The sequence below is a fragment of the Parus major genome, chromosome 3 (assembly GCF_001522545.3).
Source record: "Parus major isolate Abel chromosome 3, Parus_major1.1, whole genome shotgun sequence".
Lineage (NCBI taxonomy): Eukaryota > Metazoa > Chordata > Aves > Passeriformes > Paridae > Parus > Parus major.
In genome coordinates, this window is record NC_031770.1 from 71,895,647 (window position 1) to 71,909,156 (window position 13,510).

The 13,510-nt window shown below is 34.3% G+C and overlaps 1 protein-coding gene across 8 annotated transcripts in view; it reads right to left on the bottom strand.

Annotated features, from left to right (window-relative positions):
• The window catches only part of GRIK2 (glutamate ionotropic receptor kainate type subunit 2), a 357,308-nt gene that overhangs the window by 155,628 nt on the left and 188,170 nt on the right, over positions 1 to 13,510 (bottom strand). For 7 of the 8 annotated variants that reach the window (XM_015622177.2, XM_015622175.1, XM_015622176.3 and 4 more), the window contains 3 exons: positions 8,800 to 8,943; positions 7,420 to 7,527; positions 336 to 449 (listed from right to left, as the gene is read on the bottom strand). In XM_015622177.2, coding sequence (XP_015477663.1) covers positions 336 to 449; positions 7,420 to 7,527; positions 8,800 to 8,943 — 366 coding nt within the window. The remainder of the gene's footprint in view (positions 1 to 335; positions 450 to 7,419; positions 7,528 to 8,799; positions 8,944 to 13,510) is intronic. The other variant, XM_015622179.1, reaches the window with a different exon arrangement.

Genomic DNA, 13,510 nt, shown 5'->3' on the forward strand with positions numbered 1-13,510 from the left:
AATAGCAAACAAAAGCAATAGATTTTTCTGGCACTGAAGAAAGCAGTTTTTTTAAAGAAGAAAACATTTTAGTCAATAATAAGAAAAGTTAAATTATTAATCAATTAACATAACACCAAAATTGGGATAACTTGCTCACAATTAAGGTAAGAGTGAACATCCTTGACTAGCTGATCAACTGAAGTTCATTCATGACACCATAAATTCCAAGTAATTCTAAGTAAATTCCCAGTAATGGTAATGCACACTGCAGAATGTTCATTACTATTGTAATTACTATTCTATCAGTTTGTCTGCAAAACTGTATTTCAGGAAAAGCAAATACAAATGCTTACCAAGATGGTAGTAACAATTAAAGAGCGATTGGACAGCGAATCTGTGATGTTTGCTGGCTTTCCTTTCTGATTCTCAGTCATGTTAAGGCCGCTCAACGGATCCCAAGTTCCAACCTATAAAACAGTAAATTACTGTGTAAATCACCCATTAGTTACATTTCAGCATAGAGAGAATAACACTTTAAGGAAAAACAGATTGCTGTAGGGAAAAAAAATTTGATTGCTTAGAGTTATTATTAAATTTTGTTCCATTTTTCTCTGTCATTGCATTTAAAGTCTGCTTATTTAAAATATGATTAACAATACCTCAAATTATGTTTCGTGAAGTGTGACATTAGGCATAAAAATGATATAGATATCTAAAGCTACTCTTAATACTCAATTTTCCATTTCTCAAGACAAACCACACCTGAAGATAACTTAGCAGGCAGAAATTCATTTGCAGAGCAGAGAGCACTGTCTCTACAAAAGGATTTACCCTTTTCTGTGATCAGAGAGAACAGAGGGACAAACTACATTTTTGGGAAAAATAATGTAAAAGACAGAAACAAGCTAAGTGCAATAACTTAATTCATTTACAGATAAATTTTTAACACATAAGTATTTTGACATTTTGTATTTTGAAATAAAGTCTGGAGAATTTCATCTAATAAGAACATCTGAGGTTGTGCTTCAAGGTCCAGGTCAAGGACAGACTTAAATACTAAGTGTAAGGAATGAGTCTCATCTGTAATTTATTTGCATTTTCATCTCTCTACAATTAAAATGGTAAATATAGCTATCCATTTTAGAAATCAGAATGTTTGTATTATTACATTGCCTAAAAACAACCCCACAAATATGTCCTTTTTTGCTTTTAGACAGGATTATGAACATCATTTCAAATACTGAGTAGTATCTATAACACAAGGTAAAGATATTTTAAAACTAAACACAGAAAAAAATTAAAAATTTCAGTAAGGATTCATTGCAAATATACATATGTATATTTTTTATAATTATCTTTTCAACTGGGTCCTGATAGACTGTTTCTATACTTTTAAGTGATTTGTTGCCAAAGGGCTGTAAAGTAAGTTTAGGATGCAAAGTGGTGTGAATACAAAGAGTTCAATTTCTAAAACTGAGACTACAGCAGAGCATGAATCAGTGGATGCTGTAATAAAGAAACAAAAAATTTGATCTCTTTTTCTCCAATTTTCTGTTCTAGAGGAATCAATATTTTGTCTGTCTTTCTCTCTTAACACTCAGTTCCTAGAGGTCTTTTGAATGTGGTCATTCAGTACCTCATAAATTGATCTAAGAATCATGAAGGGAAGAAAGAATATGTTTGTCTCAGAAATACAATTGGAAAGTGACATCTAACACATAATTTCAAAGTCTTGAAATCAAGTCTTGCTACCAAAAACCTCCTTCATTTACTGTTCTAATACAATGAAAGGCTTTCAGAAAACACAAAATGTTTAGCCTTGCAGCTTGGCCACAATCAAGAAATTTTAAAACAGTTGGTAACATTTAATTGCAGTGTTCTGTTAATGGTGACAATCACAGTGTTTGCTTTGCTTCAAAGACCAAAGTAGAATAGAGTAACAAGGAATGACAAAGACCAGAACTTGAGCCTGACGCTGCATTACTGAAGCTGAACCACGCTCTGTGAGATGTACAGATGTTCAGGTACACAAGTAGTACAAAAATTTCTGAGGAAACACCATCATCTTATATGATCAGTTTCAAATCCTAAATTCATTAAATCATTTGTTTTGTTTAAATTCATGTTTATAATTCCAATTTATATTGGCAAAAGGTAAGACATTGCTAACCAAAATACTTCCTCTCCTACTTTTTAACATAGTCACAAACACAAGTGAAGGAACATCAACTGTTAGAATTTGGATTTTATCTAATTACAGACTTAATCTACTGCAGACCTATAAGAATTATCAGAAGCATTACTTTAAAAAGAAAGTTCTGTCTTGATAAATTGATACATCATTTTTCTAAATTAGGTTCACTGTATTTTTGCTGCTACTTTTGTTAACCAAAAACCTAAGAAATGGACCAAAAGTCATAGGTCCACAATTAGACTTTCTTTGGATTATCTTTGTTGATGAGCTCAAACCCAACAATTTGCATCATGGGTTCATATATATTACTGATATGGTTAGCTCCCAAATCACACAAATGTGTTTTCAAAGCTGCTTCTTACAGGAAAGCTGTGCAAAAACCATTCAGCAAGTTAATTATTTTCTATTCAACACAATGTTTTAATCTTTAAGTAGCTTTTTTAACTGAGTAGAATTGCCAATGTGTTTTTACTAGAAAATGCCAACAATGCAGAAAAGGTGCATCAAGGTAGTCTGTAACTGAAATTCAAACAAGCTACCATTTGATTTATTGCATTACATTTGTAAAACTTACAAATTTTCCTGAAAAGTGAAACAAAAGTATTCATACATACACTTCAGAGAGAATGTTCAAACAGTAAATATATTGTAAATATTGACTATATTGTCAAGCCATCAATTTCCTATTATTCTTTCCAATTCCCTTAAATGGCTGAACTATTCTGAAGTGACCATGCCAATCTGAATATTTTAACACTTATTATCCAAAGTAGAGGATCCAGACCAAGTGTACCCATGAACATGCGCTCCACAATGTGCCAAAGAAAAATGATAGAAAGAACCTATCTAGATTTGGAATCTATCTAGAATTAGACAAGGACCACCTTATTTAAGTTGAAACAATTCCAAGAGCTAAATTCATCACTGAATATCACAGAGTATTCTGTAACATGGTAATTGCAGTGGTCCTCAAGGACAAAGAATACAATTTCCCAAATTCATGTGAATGGTGGAAAACTGGCATCCAAGCTTCCACATATTTGACTTCCAGGTAACTATCAGGTTACTGCAGTCCCTCAAAACTAGATATTCCCACCCAGCTGGACATCCCCACCCAAAATCACTTTGTAGCTCTGCAGGCTAAGGAGGCCTTGTCTCTGTATAAGAACTGCTCAGCAATTGTTGAAACATTCCTGTGTTATCAATGCTGTTTTCAGCTCAACTCCAAATCACAGCCTCAAACAAGCTTATATGAAGGAATTTAACCCTGTCCTAGTCAAAACCATCAAAATATTTCACCATCACCCCCCCAAAAAATGAAGCACTGTACACTAGCAAAACTTAAAATTTGCTGAGTTTACATATGCTCTAGAGCACTTGACTGGGATTCAGTCTCATGAGATGCTAGTAACCACAATTCAGTAGCTTTGTTACTTCAGCATGTTTGAAAGTGATTTATCTTCATGAATAGATAAGCATACTTTCAAGTATTATTCTTTTTGATTTTTCTTCAAAGTTCTCCTGAGAAAATTAACATTTTTTTGCTCTGAGTGAATCAAAACTATGAATATGACTCACAGTGAAGTGCCACAAGCATTGTATTAGGAAAGATCATTGCCTTTCTGCAGTGCTACCCACTGACTATGCAGCCAGAACCAGAGCCATGTTCAACTCCCAAAGATTTGTGAAATCTATCTATACTTTCTTTATTTACTTTTGTGAACTAGTTACTAGTAGTAGTGATTACATCAAGGAAATAATTATACTCCATTATTCTTCTTATTTCCCATTTGCAAATTGCTTAATTTATTTTGCTTTCTTCAGCAATATTATATTATTATATTACGCTTTCTTTGCCAAATATAACATTGGTAACAAAACTTCAATACTTCTGGATCCCACAGATTTACTATGTATTTCTTTTTTTTCCCCTCTCTTAAAAAATCTGCTGCTTATGCTATTTACTGGGTATTTTTTCCTAGATCATTATTAAAGATAAAAAATAAAACAAGACCTTACAATGATATTCCAGATAATTAATTATAACTAATTTTGTGTCATTTATGTTCATCCTGTGCGAAGGTTTCTGAGCAAGGCTTCAAGCCAGTTGCAACATCTCTTATTGAGGATATGTGATTCTTCTTCAGTGACAAAATTTCATATCAAAAGTGCTATTAAATTCAGGTATTTGTTATCTCATTGAAGTATAAATTAATTTTCCTCACAATGCAGCCTCAGTGTAAAGACTGATTGACTGCAATTTAAATTATAATTTATTATGCTGGAGTGTCACAGTTTTGGATTTTCACTGTGCTTAATCATGAATAGTTTCAGTCTGTCCAAAGTGACTGTAATAAAATTTTGAGGTATATTATGTTAGCAGCACTCCAATAATTTCTTAATTTTGTCATTTTCATCTTACAAGAAGCTATCATTTTTGGCAGACATGAAATTTTATTTGGAAACACATACTTCTTATTGACTGATGCCTGATTATCACCTCTCATTCAAGAGTTTCAGGAACAAGTATTTTATGTAAAATCTGGGATTGCACATAGCATTTTTAAAATCAGTGAATTGTTCTGTTGTCACTGACTTCAGAAATCATTGAACTTATAACAGATTACTTAGGTAATTTCCCAGTTATACTGGTTATACTAAACAAGTAATTTATTTAGGACATATTTTTACAAAATCTAAGTTAAAAAATATGCCTTCTAGGAATTCTTCACAATATTTCTTTTGTCCTCTTCCATCAATATTTTTCTTTTCATGGATTACAGACAAGATTGTTGAGTTAAACTGTTGTCCTTGACAGAATAAATATTCTCCCTTTATTTGGAAGGAGGTTAGAAGAAATAAGAACAGTTTACAATATGGAAATATGACATACATATTATGGTGCACAGAATTCTAATTTCCCAACCTTTTTTTACCCCACAAATGGTAGGAAGTACAGAAGAAAAAGTAAAAAAGCTGCTCAGGAACTCTTACAATATAGGCAGAGATGTCTGACAGGATGGTTTAGAAAGAACATTGAAAACATACCAGATAAGGACAGAGATGAAAAAAGGCTCCTGAAGGAAAAATAAAATACAGAGAAAGGACATGGAAAGAGATGAATAGGTACAAGGGAGAGGGAATAGCTGGAAAGGGAAACAGGCAGGGAAGGTCTGGAGGGAGAGACCTAAGGAATGGGAGAGGAAGGAAGGAAGGAAGGAAAGGAAGGAGTAGCAGAAAGGAGAGAAAGTGTGATAGATGGAGTGCACATGTGGAGGGAGGTAGGGGACTGAGAGAAGGGTGACTCATCACAGAATTAAGTCTTGGAGGAAAATTCCCACATTTTATTTAAAAGAATCAGCTAAAATGTACTCTTTCTACTAGGAATTCACCTACTCCAAAATTTATCCATTCACTGGATTCAAGAAGAATAAGATTTGCATTCTTCCCAAAAAAAGTAGTTTTGCTCAAAGAGAAACATTTCTCTGTGGGCATTGATTTATCTTTCTCAGTAAAATACGCCATATGTTCTATATGTTTAGTAAGCAATTCAATCAAATGTGCATACACTTGAATTTTCCTTTTCCCAATCTCATCTCCTTACACCCCAGAGAAACTCCTCTGGTTTTGCTCATATATAGTAACCGACTCTTTTTCCTTGTTCCAAAGATTGTCAACACTGTTTGGTGAAAAAATAATATTATCACTTCAATTTATCATATGACCAAATAAGCCATGAAGGCAGCAAGGGTATCTTCCTTTTCTATGAAAATCTTTATATATATCTTTATATGTATATAATCCTTATATACATATTTTTCTATGAAAATCCTTATATATAGCTCAAACACATACTGTTGTTCTTTTGAAATATCAATATGCTTCAACAATTATTTCTGGTTTTGTCTCTTACTTATCTTTTAATATAACTGTTTCCCAAGATCCTTTTTTCTATTATGTGTTTTAGAGTACTACTCTATTTCCTGTTGAATTTTATTGTCTTCCATATTTCTCTGTAGACCTTTTCTTCTTTATCTCTGTATTTTTACTGATGTATACATATCTCCTAGTGTATTATCAACTGAGATTTTACTTTCCAGAAATCTCACGTTGCTTTGTGGTTCCCAAATGCCACCTAATATTCTTAAAGCCATCCTAAATTACAAAGACATCCTTTCCTCATTTTCAACAGTTCTCTTCAGCCACTACTGACTTATTTAGCTATTACCATGACATCAACTTTTCCATTTCTGTTTCCAGTAAGAAAGACAAATTGCACTGTACCTATTCTACTTGTACACAATACTAATTTATTTTTCAAGCCTAATAATTACTATATGCTCTTTTCCCTGGCTAAGTTGCTAGAGCTCACTTCATGGGAAACTTCATCAGAGAAACCTACTGTCAGTGTATGGCTGAACATTTTAAAATGCAGTTTAATTCTTGAATCGCAGGTTTTCCAGCGGGCAACAAAAATGTTGTTACCTAAGAAAGTGTTTCATGACAATCTCATGGTTTCTGAACTTTTACAAATCTTCCCAGTAAGAGAAAATTAACGTTTCGAAGCTAGTCTTGTGAGACAAAATTTTGGGAAAATATGTTGCTTACATTAGCTTCTCCATTCAGTGAATTTACAGAAGAAAGGAAATGCAACTCTGTAGTATGGTCCCTTCCCTTAATTTTTGTTTTTATTTGTGCCCACAATTATCACCTTGGGGCAAGAGCTGATTGAACTTTATCTGAAGATGAAGGAAAACATAGTCCTTACAGAACACAGAACACCAGTTCTAAATGCAAACTACAAGACAGATTCCAGTCGCAAAACCTTTGCCTACTGATCACAACAGTGCGAGACACTGCAGCTTCCTGCAATTGCCTGGTGGCATGGTAAGGTGGCTGGAGGGAAGATGATCTGATTTCAGATCATGATGGTGTATATAGGCAGGCCAAATGTCTGTACATACTTGCTGAGCTCTTAAGCTCAAATATAGACAATATTAAGCTACTTGGGAAGAGCATTTCCCAATTCTTTGCTCTCTCACTCCACCTCTGAACAAGAAATATTGACAGCCAACAAGTCAGGATACCAATTCTTAACTTTTTAGGACCATTTATAAAAATATTGAGCTGAGAGCAGGTACTCTGTTTTACATAACACATGAAATTCTATTGTAAATGTTTTTAGGGGTTGAGTTTTGTGTTGTTTTGTTTCCCACCTCCTTGGAAGCAAATGTCTTACACACCTTCTCAAGACCTTCTTCCTTGAGGCTGATGACATCCAAATCAAAATCTGTCCTTAAGCCATTAGTTTTGTTGAAAGTTATCCTGCCTGTGAGGCCTTCCCAGTGGGCCTATGGAGAGAGAAAAAACAGTTTCTAGAAATAAATGCCTCTTCCTTATTTTTTTTTTTTTTCCTAGAAAAGACAAACTACTCCTTCCAAATTGGGATCATTAATTATTCATTTTATGTAAATAATTTACCTTGTGGCTGATTTTTGTTTTTAAATACTTTGTATTTATTTTTTGCTAATTAAATCAAACATTTTTTCAGTCTTCATAGACAATTTTTTTAACTTTCCATGTCAGACAATAGACTCCTCTACAGAATGAGATAAAAGGCTGTTTTGTTTTCACTCCTCCATCATTCATGTATTTACCCTTCTGCTTCCCTACATACCTCCCCTCCCCAATCCCCAAGTTTCAATCTGTTTCATTAATGCTGGACTTCATCTTTTTCTCAGGAAATTTCATTCAAATAAAAGCTTACTTTTGCAAGATGCTGATTCCCCTGAAACCACACTGAGACAGCAAAAATTTAGGTCAGCGAGCCAGCCTACCTGAGCTTATTCCTCACTTTTAATGAAGTGCAATAGCCTCATTGTTTTTTTATAACTTAAAATCTACCCTAGTTTTGAACCTCTACAAAGTAGGAGAGGAAATAATAATAAAATTGTTATCCTAGAAGGAACCAATATTGAAAAAAAAAATACATTATATTGCAAATAATTCTCCTCATAATAATATTTTGCACATCTAGATTGAGAAACATTGTATTAGGAGTTACAGTATGAGAGATTTGAATAGTCTACAGTGTTCACCTTTAGCACCTTAAATTTCCTAGCTTTACTATCACTACCTATCAGTATCTAAAGAGCATCTTGGGAAATTAAGGAGACATATAGAAATTCACCATAGAAAATGAAGAAAAAAAATTAATTTAAACCAGGAAGTAAAATTAATTCCTGGCCCCCTTAAACTTATGCCAGTATTCAGCTGCTAAATTTCTCATAATCAGTCTATGGGTTAGGTCAGTCTTAGAGTTTCAGGTGTTCGGGTTTTCATGGCATAAATGCTCCACACAGACCCAATTATCTACAAACATAAGTTTTATTTAGAATGCAGTTATTTCACCTTTCCATATATTTTTGTTCCAAGTAATACTTCAATACTTTCAATGAAAAATGCTGTCTTGCTTGTTAAACTCCTTATACATAACAGGATGAGAGATGACCATCTACTGAAAAAAAAAATAAAAGGCAGAAACCAAATGGAGTAAAAGCAAAAGAAAATGGGAATTGGGGGAAAAGAATGCAGGGGATCAGGTCCCTTTAGTAGTGCCTTACCTCCTTAATGAGACTCATAAAGCGGGTCCCAAAGCGCCATGGTTTGTGGCGGTTGCACTGTAGCGAACTGACGGTCATCTGTGGGAACTGCTGGACAGCCACTGACACCACGTGGACTGCATCGTACATCAGCGCTGCATCCGTCTGAAACGAGAACGACATCAGAGCCGTGAGCACAAAGCAAACAGGTGAGGCTGGCCAGCAGAGAAAACAGGAAACTACAAATTAGCACTGCTCATTCTGTGAAAAGGGAAAAAATGGTACAATTGCTTGTGCAGCACTGTAAAATGTAGTGTTGCCGCCAAGTCATACATGAGTTATGTCAGTGATGTCTGGAGAAGGCTGACCTAGAACAGAGCCTAGACAGAGTTCAGAATAAAGTAGATATTTATTGAAAGGCCTCAAAGGATCCACCTTGGGCAGTACACAAGCCTGGCCAGGGCTACACCCAAGTTGGACCTAAAAATGGTCACAAAATGGATGACTGGTCACAAGGTCTCGCAATTTTATAAGTTTTGGTCCATCTGCCTGTCAGGGTTAATTGTCCAATCAATGCTTCAGGTTGTGAAGTCCAATCCTTCTTGTTCTCTCTCTTCAGTCCACCATTGTTTATGTTTTTAGGCCTGAAACTTGTAACGATTGTCCTTAGTATCAAGCTGAAAAAAGGATTATTTTTATCTATCTATTCTGTGAAAAGAACTCACTAACACTTAATATGAAGCTCAAATCTACACACTTAGGCACCCCAGAATAGGAAAAATTTGAAAGCAAAAACTTAAGGCATCATCAGGATCTTCAGTCAGTCTCAGCTTTTCTCTTTTTAGTGCTGTAAAAAGGACTCCAATAGCTTCTTCTCAGGATCATGGGAGTTCACTAGCATCTGATGACTCAAGTTACTTTAAAAAGCAGTACGTTAGGCAGCTATATAAATCACTGTGTGCATGTTTGATTCAAGTTGGTTATTTTCACGAGTGATGCAAAAGAAAAATGGAAACAAGTTGACAAAACTTTAACTAAAAAGGAAAGTGTACAGTTTCAGGAAGTAATGTTTTTTGTTTTGAACTTACAGACAAGATTCCATCCCAACAGTACTCCATTCATTAATAATTTTTTATGTGCATCAGTTCAAATCCCTATGGCAGAACTAATCAGTATCTTCAATAAAACAGAGGTGGATTAGAATTACATCAAAATGCACATTAATTTTAATAGTTTTCATGTCCCATCCTAAATAAATAGACTTAGACGTAGTGTTTGCTAAGTAATATTGTATTAGCAAAGGACAGAGACAGCCTCTCAGTACACACTGCCATGCTGTACAAGAAAGTGATATCTCTCTCCTGTTCTCCTTGATAAACAGAGGCCTGATAAGCCTCTGAACCAAAAGCATGAGAGGACCTTAGATTCAGCTGGTGGAAATGAGTGCTACACCATCTGCTCAGCATACCTTAGAGAAAAAGGACCTATTTCTCCTTCTCATTCACATAATTAGTGAGCTGTGAAATTAGTTCTTTAATGGATAGAAAACCTGGAGATTATTGCACTTGTCACAATGCAATACAATGCAATACAAAATGAGTTTATATAGTGCCTTTCATACAAAGGCATCCCGAGGCTCTTTACAATAAAACTAAACATAAAAATGCAAAAATATTCTACCATTATAGCCCATAAACCACTGTTAAAGAGAAAAATATACACTCACATTTAAATGGCTCTCCCAAGGAGAGATTTCAGAATTCAAACAGAAATAAATCCTAATTTTAAAATGGCCAGTAGAAGAGGTTTCAACGATCTCAGGCTCCAAGCAGTCTATGCAGGGACTCCAAATCAGTCAGAAAATATTTTTGCTGCCAAATTGTTCATTATCTTCAAGGCATTAAAGTGCTTTTAAGGCAAGTTGATATTTGACAAGGAGACAGTGAAACACCAAAAAGTTTGAACGACATGCTGAGTAAGCGTCATGCAAAGTTTAATATTTTAGAAGCAAGACTTGGCAGTATTTGAAGTCTAGACAACAGCTTTTTAAATAAGCCACACAGTAAGTACAACACATAAATCTGGCTCGGAAATGCAAACTGGTTTTTAAATTAGTTTAACTTCTAAAACTATAGTCCTTGTACCAATGAAGGAAAATTGAACTTGCTATAAGACTTTAGCAAGAATATCCCACAAAGAAGCAAGAAATTCAACACCAGCACCAACTGATTAATTAGATGCAAATTTTGAAGCAAAACTGTTAAGACTCGTCAGAAGGAATCAAATGGACATTTTGCCAGATGCAGAATAACATGACTTTCTGTCAAATTCTATAAGCCACTAAAGTAGAAATCTGTAAGTTGACAAAAACACCCAAACATGTCAAAGGCACATGATAAGCTCCAGCAGATACATGTTTTAATGCAGTGCAGCAGGTTGCTCAGAGATGTTGCAGATGTTCCCATTGCTTCAAGTATTCAAGGCCGGTTTGAATGGAGCTCTGAGCAATCTGGTCCATGGCAGGCAGAGTTGGGATTAGATGAACCTTAAGATCAGATGGTCTTCATTCCAACCTCTTAACATTCTATGACTCTATGATTCTGAAAACATGTTGTTTTCAGAACAAAAAAATCTCTTCATCAAAGACAAAGCAAATGAGGAAGAAAATGCAGTACTGTCATATCCATATCCATATCCATATCAATACTCAGTCGATAAGCTCTGTCCTATCAGATGGATAAATATGAATCTGCATCTACATCTACCAGTTACTACTGTAATTAATATAAAGTTACAAGTACATCATAAATTAAGTATATTTAGATTTTCATGCAAATATGTTACTAAAATTCCTTTAAAAAGTCTGAAGAGTTCTTCAAATATTCTAGAAGAAAATGCCCTATTCAAACTAAAACAGAACTAAAAAAATAACCTTGATACATAGTATTCTTATTGTCTAACTGGTTTTGCATTAAACTGAATTGGCTCATTAAAAATTTCAATGAAAGATACTGGACAGTTCCCTTAATGCATAGCATGAGCCAAGCTTATTATGATTAGTAAAGCATACATATACTTCATTATTTCATTTTAGTTGTTATACAATTTTATCTGAATATTATCTGAATAATACTAATACAGTAAGTAGAATAGCTTATAATCTTCATATGCAGCTCATTTTTCTCTTGAAGATCATCTTTGTCTTCCTATCTTTAGTCAGTAAAATTTCATCCTTGTGAAATAAACCCGACTATATTTAAAATGTCAGACTGTTCATAGGGTTTTGCTCAGTGTCTGATGGTCACTAATTTGTGCATTAATTAAAATTATTCTTAAATTCTTTCAAGTGTGACTTCCTTAGCTGCATCAAGAATGAAATTAATCTGCAAATGCTCACAAATGTATACCTGCATTTGTTTCCCAGGTGACCATGACAAAAGTATTCAATAAATGCACAGAAGTGAAAGAACAATTTCACATTTTATTGACATAGTCCTTGAGAAGGTGTGAACACATTAAAAGCAATTCATATAAAGTCTTTAATCCATTGTGAAACTCATTTCAATATATGCAATAAATAGGTTGTTACTGACTGGATTTCAGATCACAGTATCCTCTGAAACAAACTTAATTGAGGCAACTGTGGCCATGGGTTTAAGTGTCAACATACCCATTTCATACTGCATCACACTTTTCTTGCTAAGCTTGTATTTCAGACACTTGGCCTTCCAAGACTTTTGAACAGAATAGAATGTTGCATTCCCATTTGGCAAAAGAAAAGTAAGTACACAAGGTGGAGCATGTTCCGTAAGGAATGAATTTCCCGTTGGCCTTTAGAAATTGTAATTTTTTTTGATGCAAAGTCAGGTTGTTGGATTTGGGTTTTTTTCAACTCCCAATATGTCCAGTCTATTCATAGTCAGGTTTATGAAGGACAGAAATGACACTGTACCATTTGGAAAGTAAGAACAGCAGCTGTCCTTCTTTAATCTAGGAGTCTGAGCAAGTAGTAGATACTGGAGGTACAATGAACAAGACAGCTTAATCAAATCTCCTCCCTCTCCAGCATAATTGTTTTAGGAAAAAGAAACATTACTTAGGCACCACTGCACAGTAAGGATTTACAGTGGAATACTTATTTCAAATCCATCAAAAATGTCCTATAATCACCTTAGCCTATGAAGCAGTATTTCTCCTTTGATAACTACTTATTCTTCTCTTTTATATTTAGTGGCGTTTTAACACACAATACACAATTATTAGTTAGAAAACCTTGAATAAATGGCATATCTCATAAACAAAAAAGCACTTCCATTTTTTTGTTCTACCACCTGCCTTTCATTTTTCCCCATATTACTCTTATATTTTAGGTTATTTTCATTGTGAGCACAGTGAACAGAAGTAGGCCTCTGTCCAAGGTTGGGATTTTTTTTTCATTTTTTTTCCTTTGAAGACTGATTTTCTTACAGAAGCTGCCTCTGCTTCCTTTCTTCTGAACAACTTAAAAGAAATGACGTGTGAAAAGTCTGATGGCACTTAGAAGTCAAGAAGCAAAGACTACCTACAGTGCAGAAGAGGTCTCATTACTGGCACTATCACCTTCTCTAAAGTTTGTCCTGTTTGATAAAAAAGTCTAAAAGTTGAATTTAAAAATTACTGGATATAAACTACAGAAGCAATCTGTAGATTTTTTTATTATAGATTCTACTAATGCTTGATCAGAAAATTTTAA